The sequence below is a fragment of the Myotis myotis genome, unplaced genomic scaffold (assembly GCF_014108235.1).
Source record: "Myotis myotis isolate mMyoMyo1 unplaced genomic scaffold, mMyoMyo1.p scaffold_m19_p_12, whole genome shotgun sequence".
In the NCBI taxonomy this organism is placed as follows: Eukaryota; Metazoa; Chordata; class Mammalia; order Chiroptera; family Vespertilionidae; genus Myotis; species Myotis myotis.
Window position 1 is genome coordinate 408,407 of NW_023416316.1, and position 12,292 is coordinate 420,698.

Here is a 12,292-nt window from a genome sequence, read left to right on the forward strand (position 1 = left end):
GGCTCCCGTGGAGCGCCAGCCCCACACGGGGGTGGGAGCGAAGGGTCACCCGTGGGAGCCGCTAGCGGGAGAAGCGCCTGGCCCCGGAGTTGAGCGCGGAAGGAGCCCTCTGGGCGAGACAGCGGGTTCTCAGGCCTCCCCAGGCGCTGTGCCTGCTGAGGCGCGTGGCTCGTCGGTGCTGCAGTCCCTCCGGCTCTCTGTCCAGACCGCACAGCGCTGTCTCCCGTCCGGGCCCCTCCAGCCTCAGCTCACCTGCGGGTGTTGGTCACGTCCCTCTGTGCTGGGGAGGCTGCGGTTTTGGGGGGGGGGGGGCCTGCGTGCGTGGCCTGAGTCTGTCTAAGGGGAAGGACCCGCGTGTTAAGCTGGTTGGCCACGCGGAGGGAATGGCTTTGCAAACACCCTCGTGACTGACCTCGAGGGCCAAGGGCAGGCTGCACGCGTCCTGGGGCAGGATGTCGCCTCGCTCGCCACACACTGTAAGATACGTCGCCTTTGCGTTTGGGTTTGTTCTTTTGCGGATTCACGTCTTTCACAGTCGTTTGGGGAAAGCAGCCCCGCGTGACGCTTCCCGACGTTTTCCTTTTTATATTTAAAACGTTGCTTTTCTGTATGATGTGCATGCGAGTTTACCGTAACTTTTCTTAAACTTTTTAGTGCCGTTTCTAGTATATTCCTGTAAATGTCAGTTACTGAAAACGAGTCCATTGTACGTAGTTTTAGCTTGTTTGCTGCAGTGCTGGCCTCCACACACAGAATAAAATGGTAGCAAGTGCTCCGATGTTTCTGGTAATCATGGACCCTTCTCCTGGGGCATTTGTTTTGTTTTCATAATAAAAGCAAAAAAAATAAAAATAAAAAAGGAGGTGCCGCGTGTGCCGTTTCCTGTGTGGCTGGTGGCTCCGCTCTCTGGACGGTGGGGGTGGTCGGGGCGGGAGCACTCCCCCCAGCGCGCCCCGGCCTGGAGCTCTTGGTGGGAACACCCAAAGCTGCGCCCCTAACTCCGTCCCTCAGCCTGCAGCGAGGCACCCCGTTCAGGGGCCCCTGGAACGCCCGCCCCCTAGAGTGCGGGTTCCCCCACCTTCCAGTCCTCGCTCCTGCGCCTCTGTCTGCACTCGGGGTTCCTGAGGTTCCCAGGACTTCAGGTGCAGGCCCAGCAGACAGTCCCCTGAAACCACGCCAGACCAGATGGGTTCATGCACCGAGGGCCCCCCCCTCCCCCCACCCGGCTCAGTGGGGAATGGAGGAGGCGTCCTGACACCACTTGGCCAACCTGGCCAACCCAGGAAAAGGTTCTTGGCCCAAGGCCCGCCCCGTGACATCCCCCTCCATCCCCCTCCCAGGCTGTGCTGGCAGGTGCCTTGCCCATTCCCACCCACACTCACCTGTCCAGACGGAGCCCCTCTCCTCCAGCCCCTCCCCGAGGACGGGTGGCCGTGTCCCCGGCTCCCCTCAGGCCGGCAGCTGTGCCCGCGTGCCCCAGTGCACGGTCACCTGCACACCGACCCGTGCAGACCCGCCATGGCCAGCGGGCCCCCAGGTGCTGCCTCCATGCCCGGGCCAACCCTGCCACCACCCAGTCTTCGGGCTGTGGGCGCAGGCACTCCGGGTGCCCGAGCAGGACTGCGCCTCTGCCAGGGGTGCAGGAGGGACAGGCTTCCCTCCAGCTCCAGCGCTGCCTGAGGCAGCAGGTGGCCGAGAACCGTCAGCAGGGACCAGGCCTGGGCTGGACGGGAGCGTCTGGGGAAGCGGTGTGACCCCACCGCGGCGCTTCGGTGTCGGCCAACCAGCTCACCCCGGTAGGCGCAGGGCATGCGGTGTGCACGGTGACAGCAAGTCGCTGCCCGCCCCAGGGAGCTCCCCCGCGCTGCCCATCCGGAGCACCATGTAAACACCCGTCTGTGCAGCTGAGCAAGAAGGAAATCCAAAACGGGGCGCACGGGGCGGGCTGCTGCCTGGAGGTGACCGCGGGACGGCGTGACCGCGGGACGGCGTGACCGCGGGACGGCACCTGTGCGTCTCTGGGGGTGGAGGGCGGGGGGTAGGTGCTGTGGCTTCGCCTTCAGGTTTCTGTGCTGGGGGTTAGCAATCGTTAGCCACTAAGAACAGAAAGCCAAGGAACGCCGAAACCGGTTTGGCTCAGTGGATAGAGCGTCGGCTTGAGGACTGAAGGGTCCCAGGTTCGATTCCGGTCAAGGGCATGTACCTGGGTTGCGGGCACATCCCCAGTGGAGGATGTGCAGGAGGCAGCTGATCGATGTTTCTCTCTCATCGATGTTTCTAACTCTCTATCTCTCTCCCTTCCTCTCTGTAAAAAATCAATAAAATATATTTAAAAAAAAAAAAAAAAAGAAAGCCAAGGAACACATTACGAACCAACATAAAAACAGGAGCGAGAGGAGAGCCCTCACGAGTATTTATTTAGAAAAGGACAGTCCCTTCGCCGGAGACTCTTCCCTGTGCGCACGGCCACGCGGACATGATGACAGCAGCTGCGGGACAGCGGGGACAGCAGGCGCTGCAGACGGCGGGGGGGTGGGGGGGGCGGCAGCCTCGGCCGGCTCAGACGCTGTCCGCTGTCCGTCCAGAACCTGCCTCTTCCGGCCCCGCCCGTCAGGAACCGGTGGGAACGGGAAGGGGCTTTTGGTGTCCGCACTGTGCACGGGATGCCCTGGCCTGCAGTCCTCGGGTGTTCGGAAGCGAGTGCGTCGTACCGACCATTTCGGTGACTAGATTCAAAACGCAGCTGCTGTCGGCCTGTGCGTTACATCCGGGTCCTGCAGGTAGATTTCCCACCAGGTGATGCCTGCTCCTCACCCTTTCCTAGATCACTCTTCCCCAGGCAGAAGCGGACATTAAAGTAACCTACTACCGCCGGCCGGCCTGGCTCCGTGGCTGAGCGCCGACCTATGAACCAGGCGGTCGCGGTTCGATTCCTGGTCAGGGCACAGGCCCGGGTGGTGAGCCTGATCCCCAGTGGCGGACGTGCAGGAGGCAGCCGATCAGTGATTCTCTCTCATTATTGATGTTCCATCTTTCCCTCCCTCTCTGAAATCAATAAAAACATATTTTTGAAAAGTAACCTACTACCCGAAGCTAATATAACACTGAATGTCAACGGTAATTAAAGTGAAAACATAGGCCCCACGCCTGGAAAGGTGGTTGGTAAGCAGGGTGCCCTCTCGGTTGGTTTCTCTAACATGAAAAGCACACCTAGCGGGGTGCCCGGGCCTGCTGTGCCCGCGGCACCTGGACAGCTGGAGGCCAGCCGCCCCGGCACTGTGCCCAGCGGCTCGGAACCCGGGGTCACAGGTTCTTGCACCGTAGCTGGGCCCTCGCGTTCACCACTCAGCCTCCCCACGAGGCCTGGGAACCCACAGGCAGCTGCCCGCACGCGGCGTGCTCATGCGGGCCCTGGGCCCGGTCCTCACGGGGAGTCACATCACTGAGCAAAACCTGGACTGGCCCGTGTCCCGGGAGACCCCCAGCTTGCTTCGGTCTCGGACCAAGATGGCCTCATTCCCGTACTGTGAGTACCACATGCTGCGGCTCCTGCTCAGGTAGGTCCCGGGCGGCACCGATTCCAGCTTCCGCTGCTGCTGCTGCCAGATGAGCAGGGAGGTGTCCCGGTACCGCCGCCGGGCGTGGCCTTCGGACAGGGCTTTCTCCGCCAGCGGGACTCGGCCGCTCATCCCGGGCCAGCCCCCCCCCCCCCACCCCGTGTTGGCTCCCGAGCTGTGGCCTGGGGCCGATCCTCACGGCTGCACTGGCCGCTCTGATGCACACCCTTTCCAGCAGCCGCGTCTGCGCGCTGGCCCCTTGTTTAATTCGATGGTTGAGATGAGGGTCCCGGCAGCTGCTGGGCGGCACCCTTGCGAGGGTGGTGTCGCGGGGACACAGGAGAGGAGCCGCTGAGCATTCTGAAGACACCTCAGAACCTTCCGGGAGACGACAAGTGGGTAAGCGTGTCTCCCGGGTGACAGCTGTGTGCGCTGTTGACCAGGACGAGGCGCCTACCTCGGGGGGCGTCGGGGGGGATTGTCAAGTGTCTGCTGTGATTCTGACACCAGGGCTGGGGCCGCTTAACTTGAAAAGAGGAACCCACTGGAAGGGCACTGTGCCGCTAGACAGAAGTCCATGGCGGCGCCCATGGCCGCCTGCCCCCACGGGAGCCTGGGGGGCTCAGCGCATTGGGAGGACCCGGGCGCCTCCAGGTGTGGGGCCAGCTTCGCTCAGTGCTCCTTGTCAGGCTGGTCTGCGGTGCTTCCCCCAGGTGGTCCTGCAAGAGATGAGCACACTGTCAGGCCTGGGGAGCGGGGGGCCGTGGCAGGGTTTATGACCCAGAATCTGAACCCTGGGTCAGCGTTAAACCCAGCTGCCCACGTGGTCCCCCACTTCAGTCGCCCTGGGAATACCTAACCCTCGTCCTCTAACTAGCTAAGGGGTGGGGTGTCCTGGCAAACTGCTTACTGGAGCGCTCGCGACTATGTCAGTGAAGCAAGTCTAAGACCCCAAAAAAGCGCAGGACCCCGGGCCTGCCCCAGGCCAGCCCGACCTGGGGGGGGTGGGGGTGCGGTTACCTGGGCTGCAGGCTGAGGGCCGCCTGGCACTCGCCCAGCACCAGCGCCTTCTTTCTGCTCCAGGCATCCGGAGGCCCCTGGAAAGAAACCTGATGTCAGCGGGAACCCAGACCGGGAAGCGCCCTCCCCCCCAGCCCCTCAGGTGCTTGCCCAGCCATGCACGTTCATTTCTCCTTCTGTATGGCCCGGCCCCCGCCCCCCCAATCGCCCAGGCCCTGCTCACATGGGCTGCTGCTGAGTCCCCTCTCTCCCCCTGCCTGCGCCCCGGACCCCCCATGGCACATCCCCATCCTGCATCCTGGGTCCCCCTGGTCCAGGCTACGCACCAGATTCCAATGGCACATCCCCATCCCACCCCCAGCATCCTGGGTCCCCCTCGCGCTGCCTGCGCCCCGGGTCCCCTCACGGCACGTCCCCATCGCCTCCCCGCATCCTGGGTCCCCCTCGCCCTGCCTGCGCCCCGGACCTCCTCCCGGCACGTCCCCATCGCCTCCCCGCATCCTGGGTCCCCTTCCCCGGCTGCCCGCCCGCGTTCTGTCACCCGCGCCGTGGGGCCTTCGCGACGCCCGGGCCGGGGCGAGGCGCAGACCCAGGCTGTGCCAGTGGGCCGCAGGGCCGCGTCTCCATGGCAGCACCGCAGGCATGCCGAGCCGAGCGCCGAGGGCGGGCAGGCCCGCGCGATGAGCCGGAGCCATCGATCTACCCGCGGAGCGGGGGCGGGGCCGGAGCGCGGGCCTCGTGGGCGGGGCCTGTCGCTGGAGGAGGGGGTTGGAGAGCGGTGGGCGGAGTCGGGTCTCGTGGGCGGAGCCTGTCGCTGGAGGAGGGGGTTGGAGAGCGGTGGGCGGAGTCGGGTCTTGTGGGCGGGGCCTGCCGCTGGAGGAGGGGGTTGGAGAGCGGTGGGCGGAGTCGGGCCTCGTGGGCGGGGCCTGCCGCTGGAGGAGGGGTTGGAGAGCGGTGCGCCTATCCCGGTCCTCCCACCTCGTTGTTGGTCCTAGCATTCTATTGACGGTACGTTTGTGCAGCTGCTTGTGTACTTGAGCTATTGGCATTCTCACTCCTGTTAACCGATGCAATTGTTTTTAAATAATTTAGTGCCGTCCTGGGCTGTCAGAAATAGGTCCCCACCCACCCACCTCCAGGCCTGCTCCAGTGACACTCTTGGGCGGTTCTGTCCTTCTCGGACTGAAGTTCCGTTGAAACGCTTCCCGCCGGTGCTCATTAGGAAATGACGCGAAGGACGTCCACGGAGCACTGAGCCCGCAGCTGTGGGATTCATTCTTCACAAGGACACAGAACATGGACAAAAGCCGGCCACGTGCCAGGCCGTGCACCAGTCTCAACACATTTCTAAGCATGTAAATCGTACACAAATAGGTCACAGGAAATAAAACTAGTCCATAAAACAACAAAAAGGTAATTAGAAGCCAGCAGGCATGGCTCAGTGGTTGAGCCTCCACCTATGAACCAGGAGGTCACAGTCCGATTCCCAGTCAGGGCACATGCCCTGGCAGCAGGCTCCATCCCAGTGTGGGGCTTGTAGGTGGCAGCCGATTCATGATTCTCTCTCATCATTGATATTTCTCTCTCTCTCCCTTCCTCTCTGAAATCAATAAAAATATATCTTTAAAAAATTTAAAGGAAACTTAAAACAGAAGCTGTTATAAGCCCCTGTAGGGCCCCTGCAGGCAGAACCTGGGGGTGGGGAGGTGTCTAGGAACCCCGCATCAGCAGCCCCGCATCAGCAGCCCAGTTCACGAAGGTTGGTTTGGGGCTGGCTCGCTCATTTATAGATGGGCAGGTCTCCCGACAGACATACAAATGTTTCTGCTACTTAATAAGAAAAAGAGACAAACCGATAGTTTTAAAAAGGTAATCAGGAAAATCCACATTAAAACAGTGCGAAACCACTCACATCCACGAGGAAGTCTCAACGCAAAAACATTGCCCAGACCAAGTGCCAGTGATGGCAAGAGTGTGGGGGCTGGTCACTGCCTTCCGCTGCCCAAGGCCATCGGCGGAACCACTTTGGAAAACAGCAGCACATACACAGGCCACAGGAAAGAAAACTAGTCCATAAAACACGTCATTTCCACTAAACGTGTCCTTTTCCTCTAAGGCTGAGGGCTCCCATATCCTGGATCGAGCACTTCCACGCCCAGGGACACATCCAGGAGAGCTGCGTACACACACACACACACACACACACACACACACACACAGACACACACACACACACACACACACACACACGGCCGAGGTTGTGCAAGGCGGCACGCAGGCCTCACAACGTCAACCCGCGACTCCCCAGCGTCCGCCGTTGGACCGGGAAATGAACGGGGCAGCGTCAGGAATACTGTGCCGGGGGCAGTGACGGCGAGTGAACAGCAGCAAACACCCACACATGCGCCCCAGAAACGGAGCATCGTACGGATGGAACGAGAGCCGGCCCACCTGTTGGTTTACATAAAATTCAAAAAGAGGCGATCCTACGGGTAGCATGATGGGTGCGCGCAGGTGGTAGCTGCAGAAGGAAGCGAGGGCCACAGACGTCAGCGTACCGGTGAGTTTTGGGGGAATGAAGGGGGTATGCCTCGGAAAAGGCTCGCTGAGGATTTCTGGGTCTCGTCAAAGTCTGATTCTTGACTTGGTGCTGATTATGTGGGTTCTTACTCTGTGACCCTGCACTAAGCTGTACATTAATGTGTGTGTGTTTAAAATGAGATTTTTTTTTTGATGTCAAAGAGGAAGGGAGAGGGAGAGAGAGATAGAAACATCAATGATGAGAGAGAATCATGGATCAGCTGCACGCCCCCCACTGGGGATGGAGCCCACAACCCGGGCCTGTGCCCTTGGCTGGAATTGAACCTGGGACCCTTCAGTCCGCATGCAGGCCGACGCTCTATCCACTGAGCCACACCCGCTAGGGCATGTACACGAACGTTGTATGCATCTTCCTGTATGTCATGTTTCACACACAAAAACCGATTTCAAAATAAGAAGCAAATGATAGGTTGTGAGAACATAGATAGCAGCTGACGCCAGACATCATATTATTTCACCTGTAAACACGTTGGTGTTTTCATACGTAGCCACAGCCACATGACCCCACCCCCAGCTTAAAGGAACAGGCATTCATTAGTGGCACATCTCTGGCCCGTGCTCCTAGCCTCCTGATTATCTGATGAATGTCATTGTTGAGTTTGTTGGAAACAGGGTCTGAGAGTGTGGTCCGTGGTCCCAACAGTGACTCCCACCATTCAAGCGTCTGAGACCCTGCGGCCCAGGCCACCTCCCGCAGGCACCCCTCCTGTCCCACCGGGGCAGCCCCCCCGCCCCCCACCCCCCCGCGCCAGGGCCTCTCAGCACCCCACTTACCGCGGCACTGAGGCCAGCAGTCCCGAGAGCATGCCAGGGGCCGCCTCCCGGGCCGTCCGGCACACATGTTGGAGTGGGGGTGGGAAGCTGGAAGCACGGCGTGTCTGGGGAGATGCTCATACCACAACACTGACCGTCTTCACCGTTTTTAACCTTTTGTCCGTCCTCACCCGAGGATATTTCCATTGATATTTTAGCGAGAGAGGAAGAGGGAGAGGGAAATATCGATGTGAGAGGGAACAGCAGTTGGTTGCCTCCTTCACGTGCTCCGACTGTGGCCGGGGGGGATCGAGCCTGCAACCGAGATTCGTGCCCTTGAGTGGCATCGAACCCGGGACCCTTCGTTCTGCGGGCGGACACTCTATGCACGGAGCCTCACTGGCCAGGGCCATCGTCAGTGCTTTCGAGGGCACGGCTCCATGGCAGAGGTGCATTCACACGGCTGTGCAGCCGCCGCCACCATCCTCTCCAGGACTCTCATCTTCCCACACGGAGCCCTGACCCCCACTAAACACCCTCTCCCCACCCCCTCCCCCCAGCCACCGCACCACCGTGCTTCCTGCCCGTCGATGTCCTGATGCCGGACACTTCATGGAAACGGAGTCGCGTGAGATCCGTCCTCCGCGCCTGGCTCCTGGCGCTCAGCGCGATGATTGGAAGTGCATGGCGTCGCGTGTCAGAGCTGCATCCTCAGGCTCTGCATGGACCACGCTCGGGCCGTTCGCCGTCGATGGACACGGGTTGTGGCCACCTTCTGGCTCATGTGAATGGCGCTGCCCTGTACACGGATGCACAGATTTTGTGGGGACACAGGGAGCATGATCAGCTCTGTGGGTTAGAAAGGTCACTCCCTTGGGGGCAAGGGGGCTGCAGGGGTCACGTGGGGAAGAGACCCGAAGGCCGTGGCCACGCCGTGGGGGAGTGTGACACCGCCCTCCTCAGTGCGCAGACTCACACCAGAGCGTCTGTTCCTCGTCTCCTGGGGACAGGTGTGATGCGCCCGACTCTGAGACGATGGGGGAGAAAACTCTCCATCGTACGGTCCTTGCTTTCCTCGATGAGCCTATGGGACCCTGACCCACTTCACAGGCCAGAACACAGAAGACGACCCAGCCGGTGTGGCTCAGTGGTTGAGTGTCGACCCATGAACCAAGAGGTCATGGTTCCATTCCCCGTCAGGGCTCATGTCTGGGTTTCAGGCTCAATCTCCAGTTGGGTGGCGTGTAAGAGGCAGCTGGTCAATGATGTTTCTCTTTCATCACATTTCTATCTCTCTCTCCCTCTCCCTTCCTCTCTCTCTAGAAATCTAATATAATAATAGAGGAATATGCAAATTACCCAGGACGCCATAACGTCACGTCACGACCAATCTACAAGCCACGGAGAGCTACAGGAGGGCGGGGCAGCGAGCTATGAGTGCACAGATTCGTGCACAGAGCTGCTAGTCAGTAATAAAAACAACACAGAGACGGCTGGGGGACAGCCCCTTGCCCCGCAGTGTGGCAGCAGCCACTGAGCCACGTGAGGCTACGGAATTTTTAATTGCACTTATTTTTAATTAACTTAAAATGTGATACTCAGTTTAAGGTTGGTCAAACTTGTACATATATTTGGGTCTACTTCTTCAACGATACATTTTGTGACACCTGAGTACACATCCATGTGTCTGGTGACATGTGCCGGGAGTGTAAAATACACAGTGGGTTTTGGAGACTTTAACCTGAAAAGTGGAACATAAACTATCTCGTCAGTAAGTTTCCAGGCTGACGGCACGTTGAGACGACACTATTTCAGATACACTGGATTGAATAAAATGTGTCACTAGGATGGATCCCACTCACCATGAGCCACAACAGGAATAAAGTCCTTGTGGATACTGGACAACATGAGTGAGAAGAGCCAGACACAAGGCCACATGGCATTTGATCCATTTATAGAAACGTCCAGAACAGGCAGCTCCACGGAGACAGACAGGAGCCCGGTGGGCAGGGTGTTGGGGGTGACAGCTAGGGGTGTGGGTATATTGCAGGGTGATGGGCATGTCCCAGGATTCAGGCCACTGGCGCTGGGTCCGGCCGGGCAGCAGGGCCAGCAGGCACCTCCCCTCGGCTGTGCCCACCTTTTGCTCCGGGAAGGGCCCCAGGATGGGCTATCTCCCGCCTAGGCCAAGGGCAGTACCGACAGCTCTGGGCAAGGCGGGCTGCGGAGTTCTCTGGGTTCTGCGTTCTGACCCCCGAGAGCCTACGCTGCGGGCATCACAGCCAGAGCCCTTGGGTCAGCCGCCCGGCCGGTGTGGCCCAGTGGTTGAGCATCGACCTATGAACCAGGAGGTCACTGTTTAATTCCCGGTCAGGGCACATGTCCGGGCTGTGGGCTCGATCCCCAGTAGGGAGCCTGCAGGAGGCAGCCGATCCATGATTCTCTCTCATCATTGGCGTTTCTGCCTCTCCCTCTCCCTTCTCTCTGTAATCAATGAAAATATATTTTAAAAATAAAAATATATTTAAAAAAAACCCCACCCAAAACTGGGACTCCGGGAAGTGTTGTGATTGGCTCAGGACCACACAGTGGGAGGGCTCGGTCTCCGGACTCGGGCAGCGGCACTCAGTAGGGGCAGCCAGGTGGCGACAGTGCCTTCCAGAGCCACCAGGGGGCGGCAGAGGGCCGTGCGCATTGTGGGCGCCAAAGCCTGTGTCCCGGCCGCCGGGGCTCATCATTTAGGTTGGTCCTCTGCCCAGGCAGGAAGGCCAAGGGCAGTGAGGACAGAGGCCCCTTTCTTGTTGGGGGGGCTACCTGTGGGAGAGAGACACAGGCATGTCTGGGGCACCATGGAGCGGGCACCCGAGGGAGGGGCTGGGGAGCCGCGTTCTGCCACAAGCACCGTGCAAAGCCTGTGGGTAATCGGTGCTATTCATTCTCCCAGGGTTTCCGGCCGGGTGGGTGCTCTCCCTTCTGCAGGGGAGGAGCGGGCATTGCCAGGGGAGGATGGTCGAGCTGGCTCTTGGGGCGGAGGCTGGAGGGGCTGGGGTTCAGGCTCTGTGCCCCGCTTTGCAATGTTTCGGAGCTGCGGTGACATGGTCTGCTTTTGTCTCCGTCAAGGCTGGCGTCTTCCACGCAGAGGCAGATTCCTTCCTGAGCGCGGCCACCATGGTGCCACTCCCGTTTCCTCCGAGGCGGGACGCTGGACAGGAGCGGGGAGCTCACGGCCCCTGGCCCCACTCTCCTCCTTCTCCTCCTCCTCCTCCTCCTGGGGCCCTGTGTGCCCTCAGAGGCCAGCCCCCCCACCTCTCTCCTCCGGCCCCGAAGCTTCCTCTAAGTCTGGGAAGGGGCAGGTCCTAGAGCAGAGGGCCCAGGGGACCTCTCTGGTCGGAAATGAAGAGGGGGTGTCACTCCGCCCTGGCGATGCCCAGGACTGCCCGAGCGGACACAGGCGCAGGGCCAACCACAAGTGTCCAAGGCAGGGGGCCCCTGGACATTGTTCACCCCACACCTGCCTCTCAGCGAGGGGCTCAGACTTGTCCGGGGTGGCCCATCCATCAGTGGTGAGGGCCCAGGGCTCCTGACAGCTGAGTCAGATCCACTTCATGGCCAGATGGGCTCTTTATGTCCCCAAGCCCCCCTCCCACAGCCGCAGGAGGCCAGCTGCGGGGGACACGCCCCCACACCCCTTCCCATCGCGGCCCAGGGAAGAGTTCAGGGCAGGGTCAGGGGACCCCGCAGCGGGCAGGGCAGGGCGCGGCCCCAGGCCAATTACTTATCTCACGTATTCCAGCCCGGACCCCAGGCTTGCCCTCGGGGCAGCTGCGAGTGGCCAGAGCTGGCCTCTGGGTCATCAGGCAGGGGAATCCCAGCCTTTGTGCGGGGTCGGAAGGGGGGGCTTCCTGCCGGTCCCCGCGCTGGGCGGATGGGAACGGAGCTGTGGGTGCGTCCGCGTCCGCGCACCGCCGGCCTCAAGTCATCCCGCGGGGGCGGCCTGATGGGCCGAGGGGGTCCCTTCAGCGTCTGTCCTTCCCGAAGGGCCGCGCGGAGCAGCCCAGCGCGGCCGGGGCCCCCGCAGGTTTCCAGGGGCGGAACGAGGCGAAAGCAGAGAAGCGGCCGGCCACCGGTCCACCGGCGAGCCCGCGGGCCCCGGGCGCAGAGCTCCCCAAAGTCCGGGTGCCGCTGGCGGGCGGCCGGCCGGCCCCGCGCTCCCGCCCTCCGCAACTTTTTGCGGGCGGCCGCGGGGCAGGAAGTGGCGGGGGCGGGGGCGGCGCTCGGTCGGGGGAGGGGCCAGGCCCGCGCCCCGCCCCCGCCCCGCCCGGCCGTGGCCGCGCCCCCCCCCGCGCCCCCGCGCCCCCGCG

At 61.3% G+C, this 12,292-nt stretch overlaps 1 protein-coding gene across 3 annotated transcripts; it reads right to left on the reverse strand.

The window, feature by feature from the left end:
- Positions 1–2,378: 2,378 nt before the first annotated feature.
- Positions 2,379–5,287, reverse strand: BRD3OS (BRD3 opposite strand). Of its 3 annotated transcripts, none has more exons than XM_036329182.1 (3): positions 5,119–5,266; positions 4,578–4,654; positions 2,379–4,276 (listed from the first exon to the last, which is right to left on the reverse strand). In XM_036329182.1, exon 3 carries the CDS (start codon positions 3,687–3,689, stop codon positions 3,435–3,437), a length of 255 nt encoding a protein of 84 aa, XP_036185075.1. In that variant the 5' UTR covers positions 3,690–4,276; positions 4,578–4,654; positions 5,119–5,266; the 3' UTR covers positions 2,379–3,434. The 3 variants fall into 3 exon arrangements, with proteins under 3 accessions (XP_036185075.1, XP_036185074.1, XP_036185073.1); XM_036329181.1 differs by having other exon boundaries at positions 3,706–4,276; positions 5,119–5,287; XM_036329180.1 differs by having other exon boundaries at positions 3,706–4,276; positions 5,044–5,284.
- Positions 5,288–12,292: the final 7,005 nt, after the last annotated feature.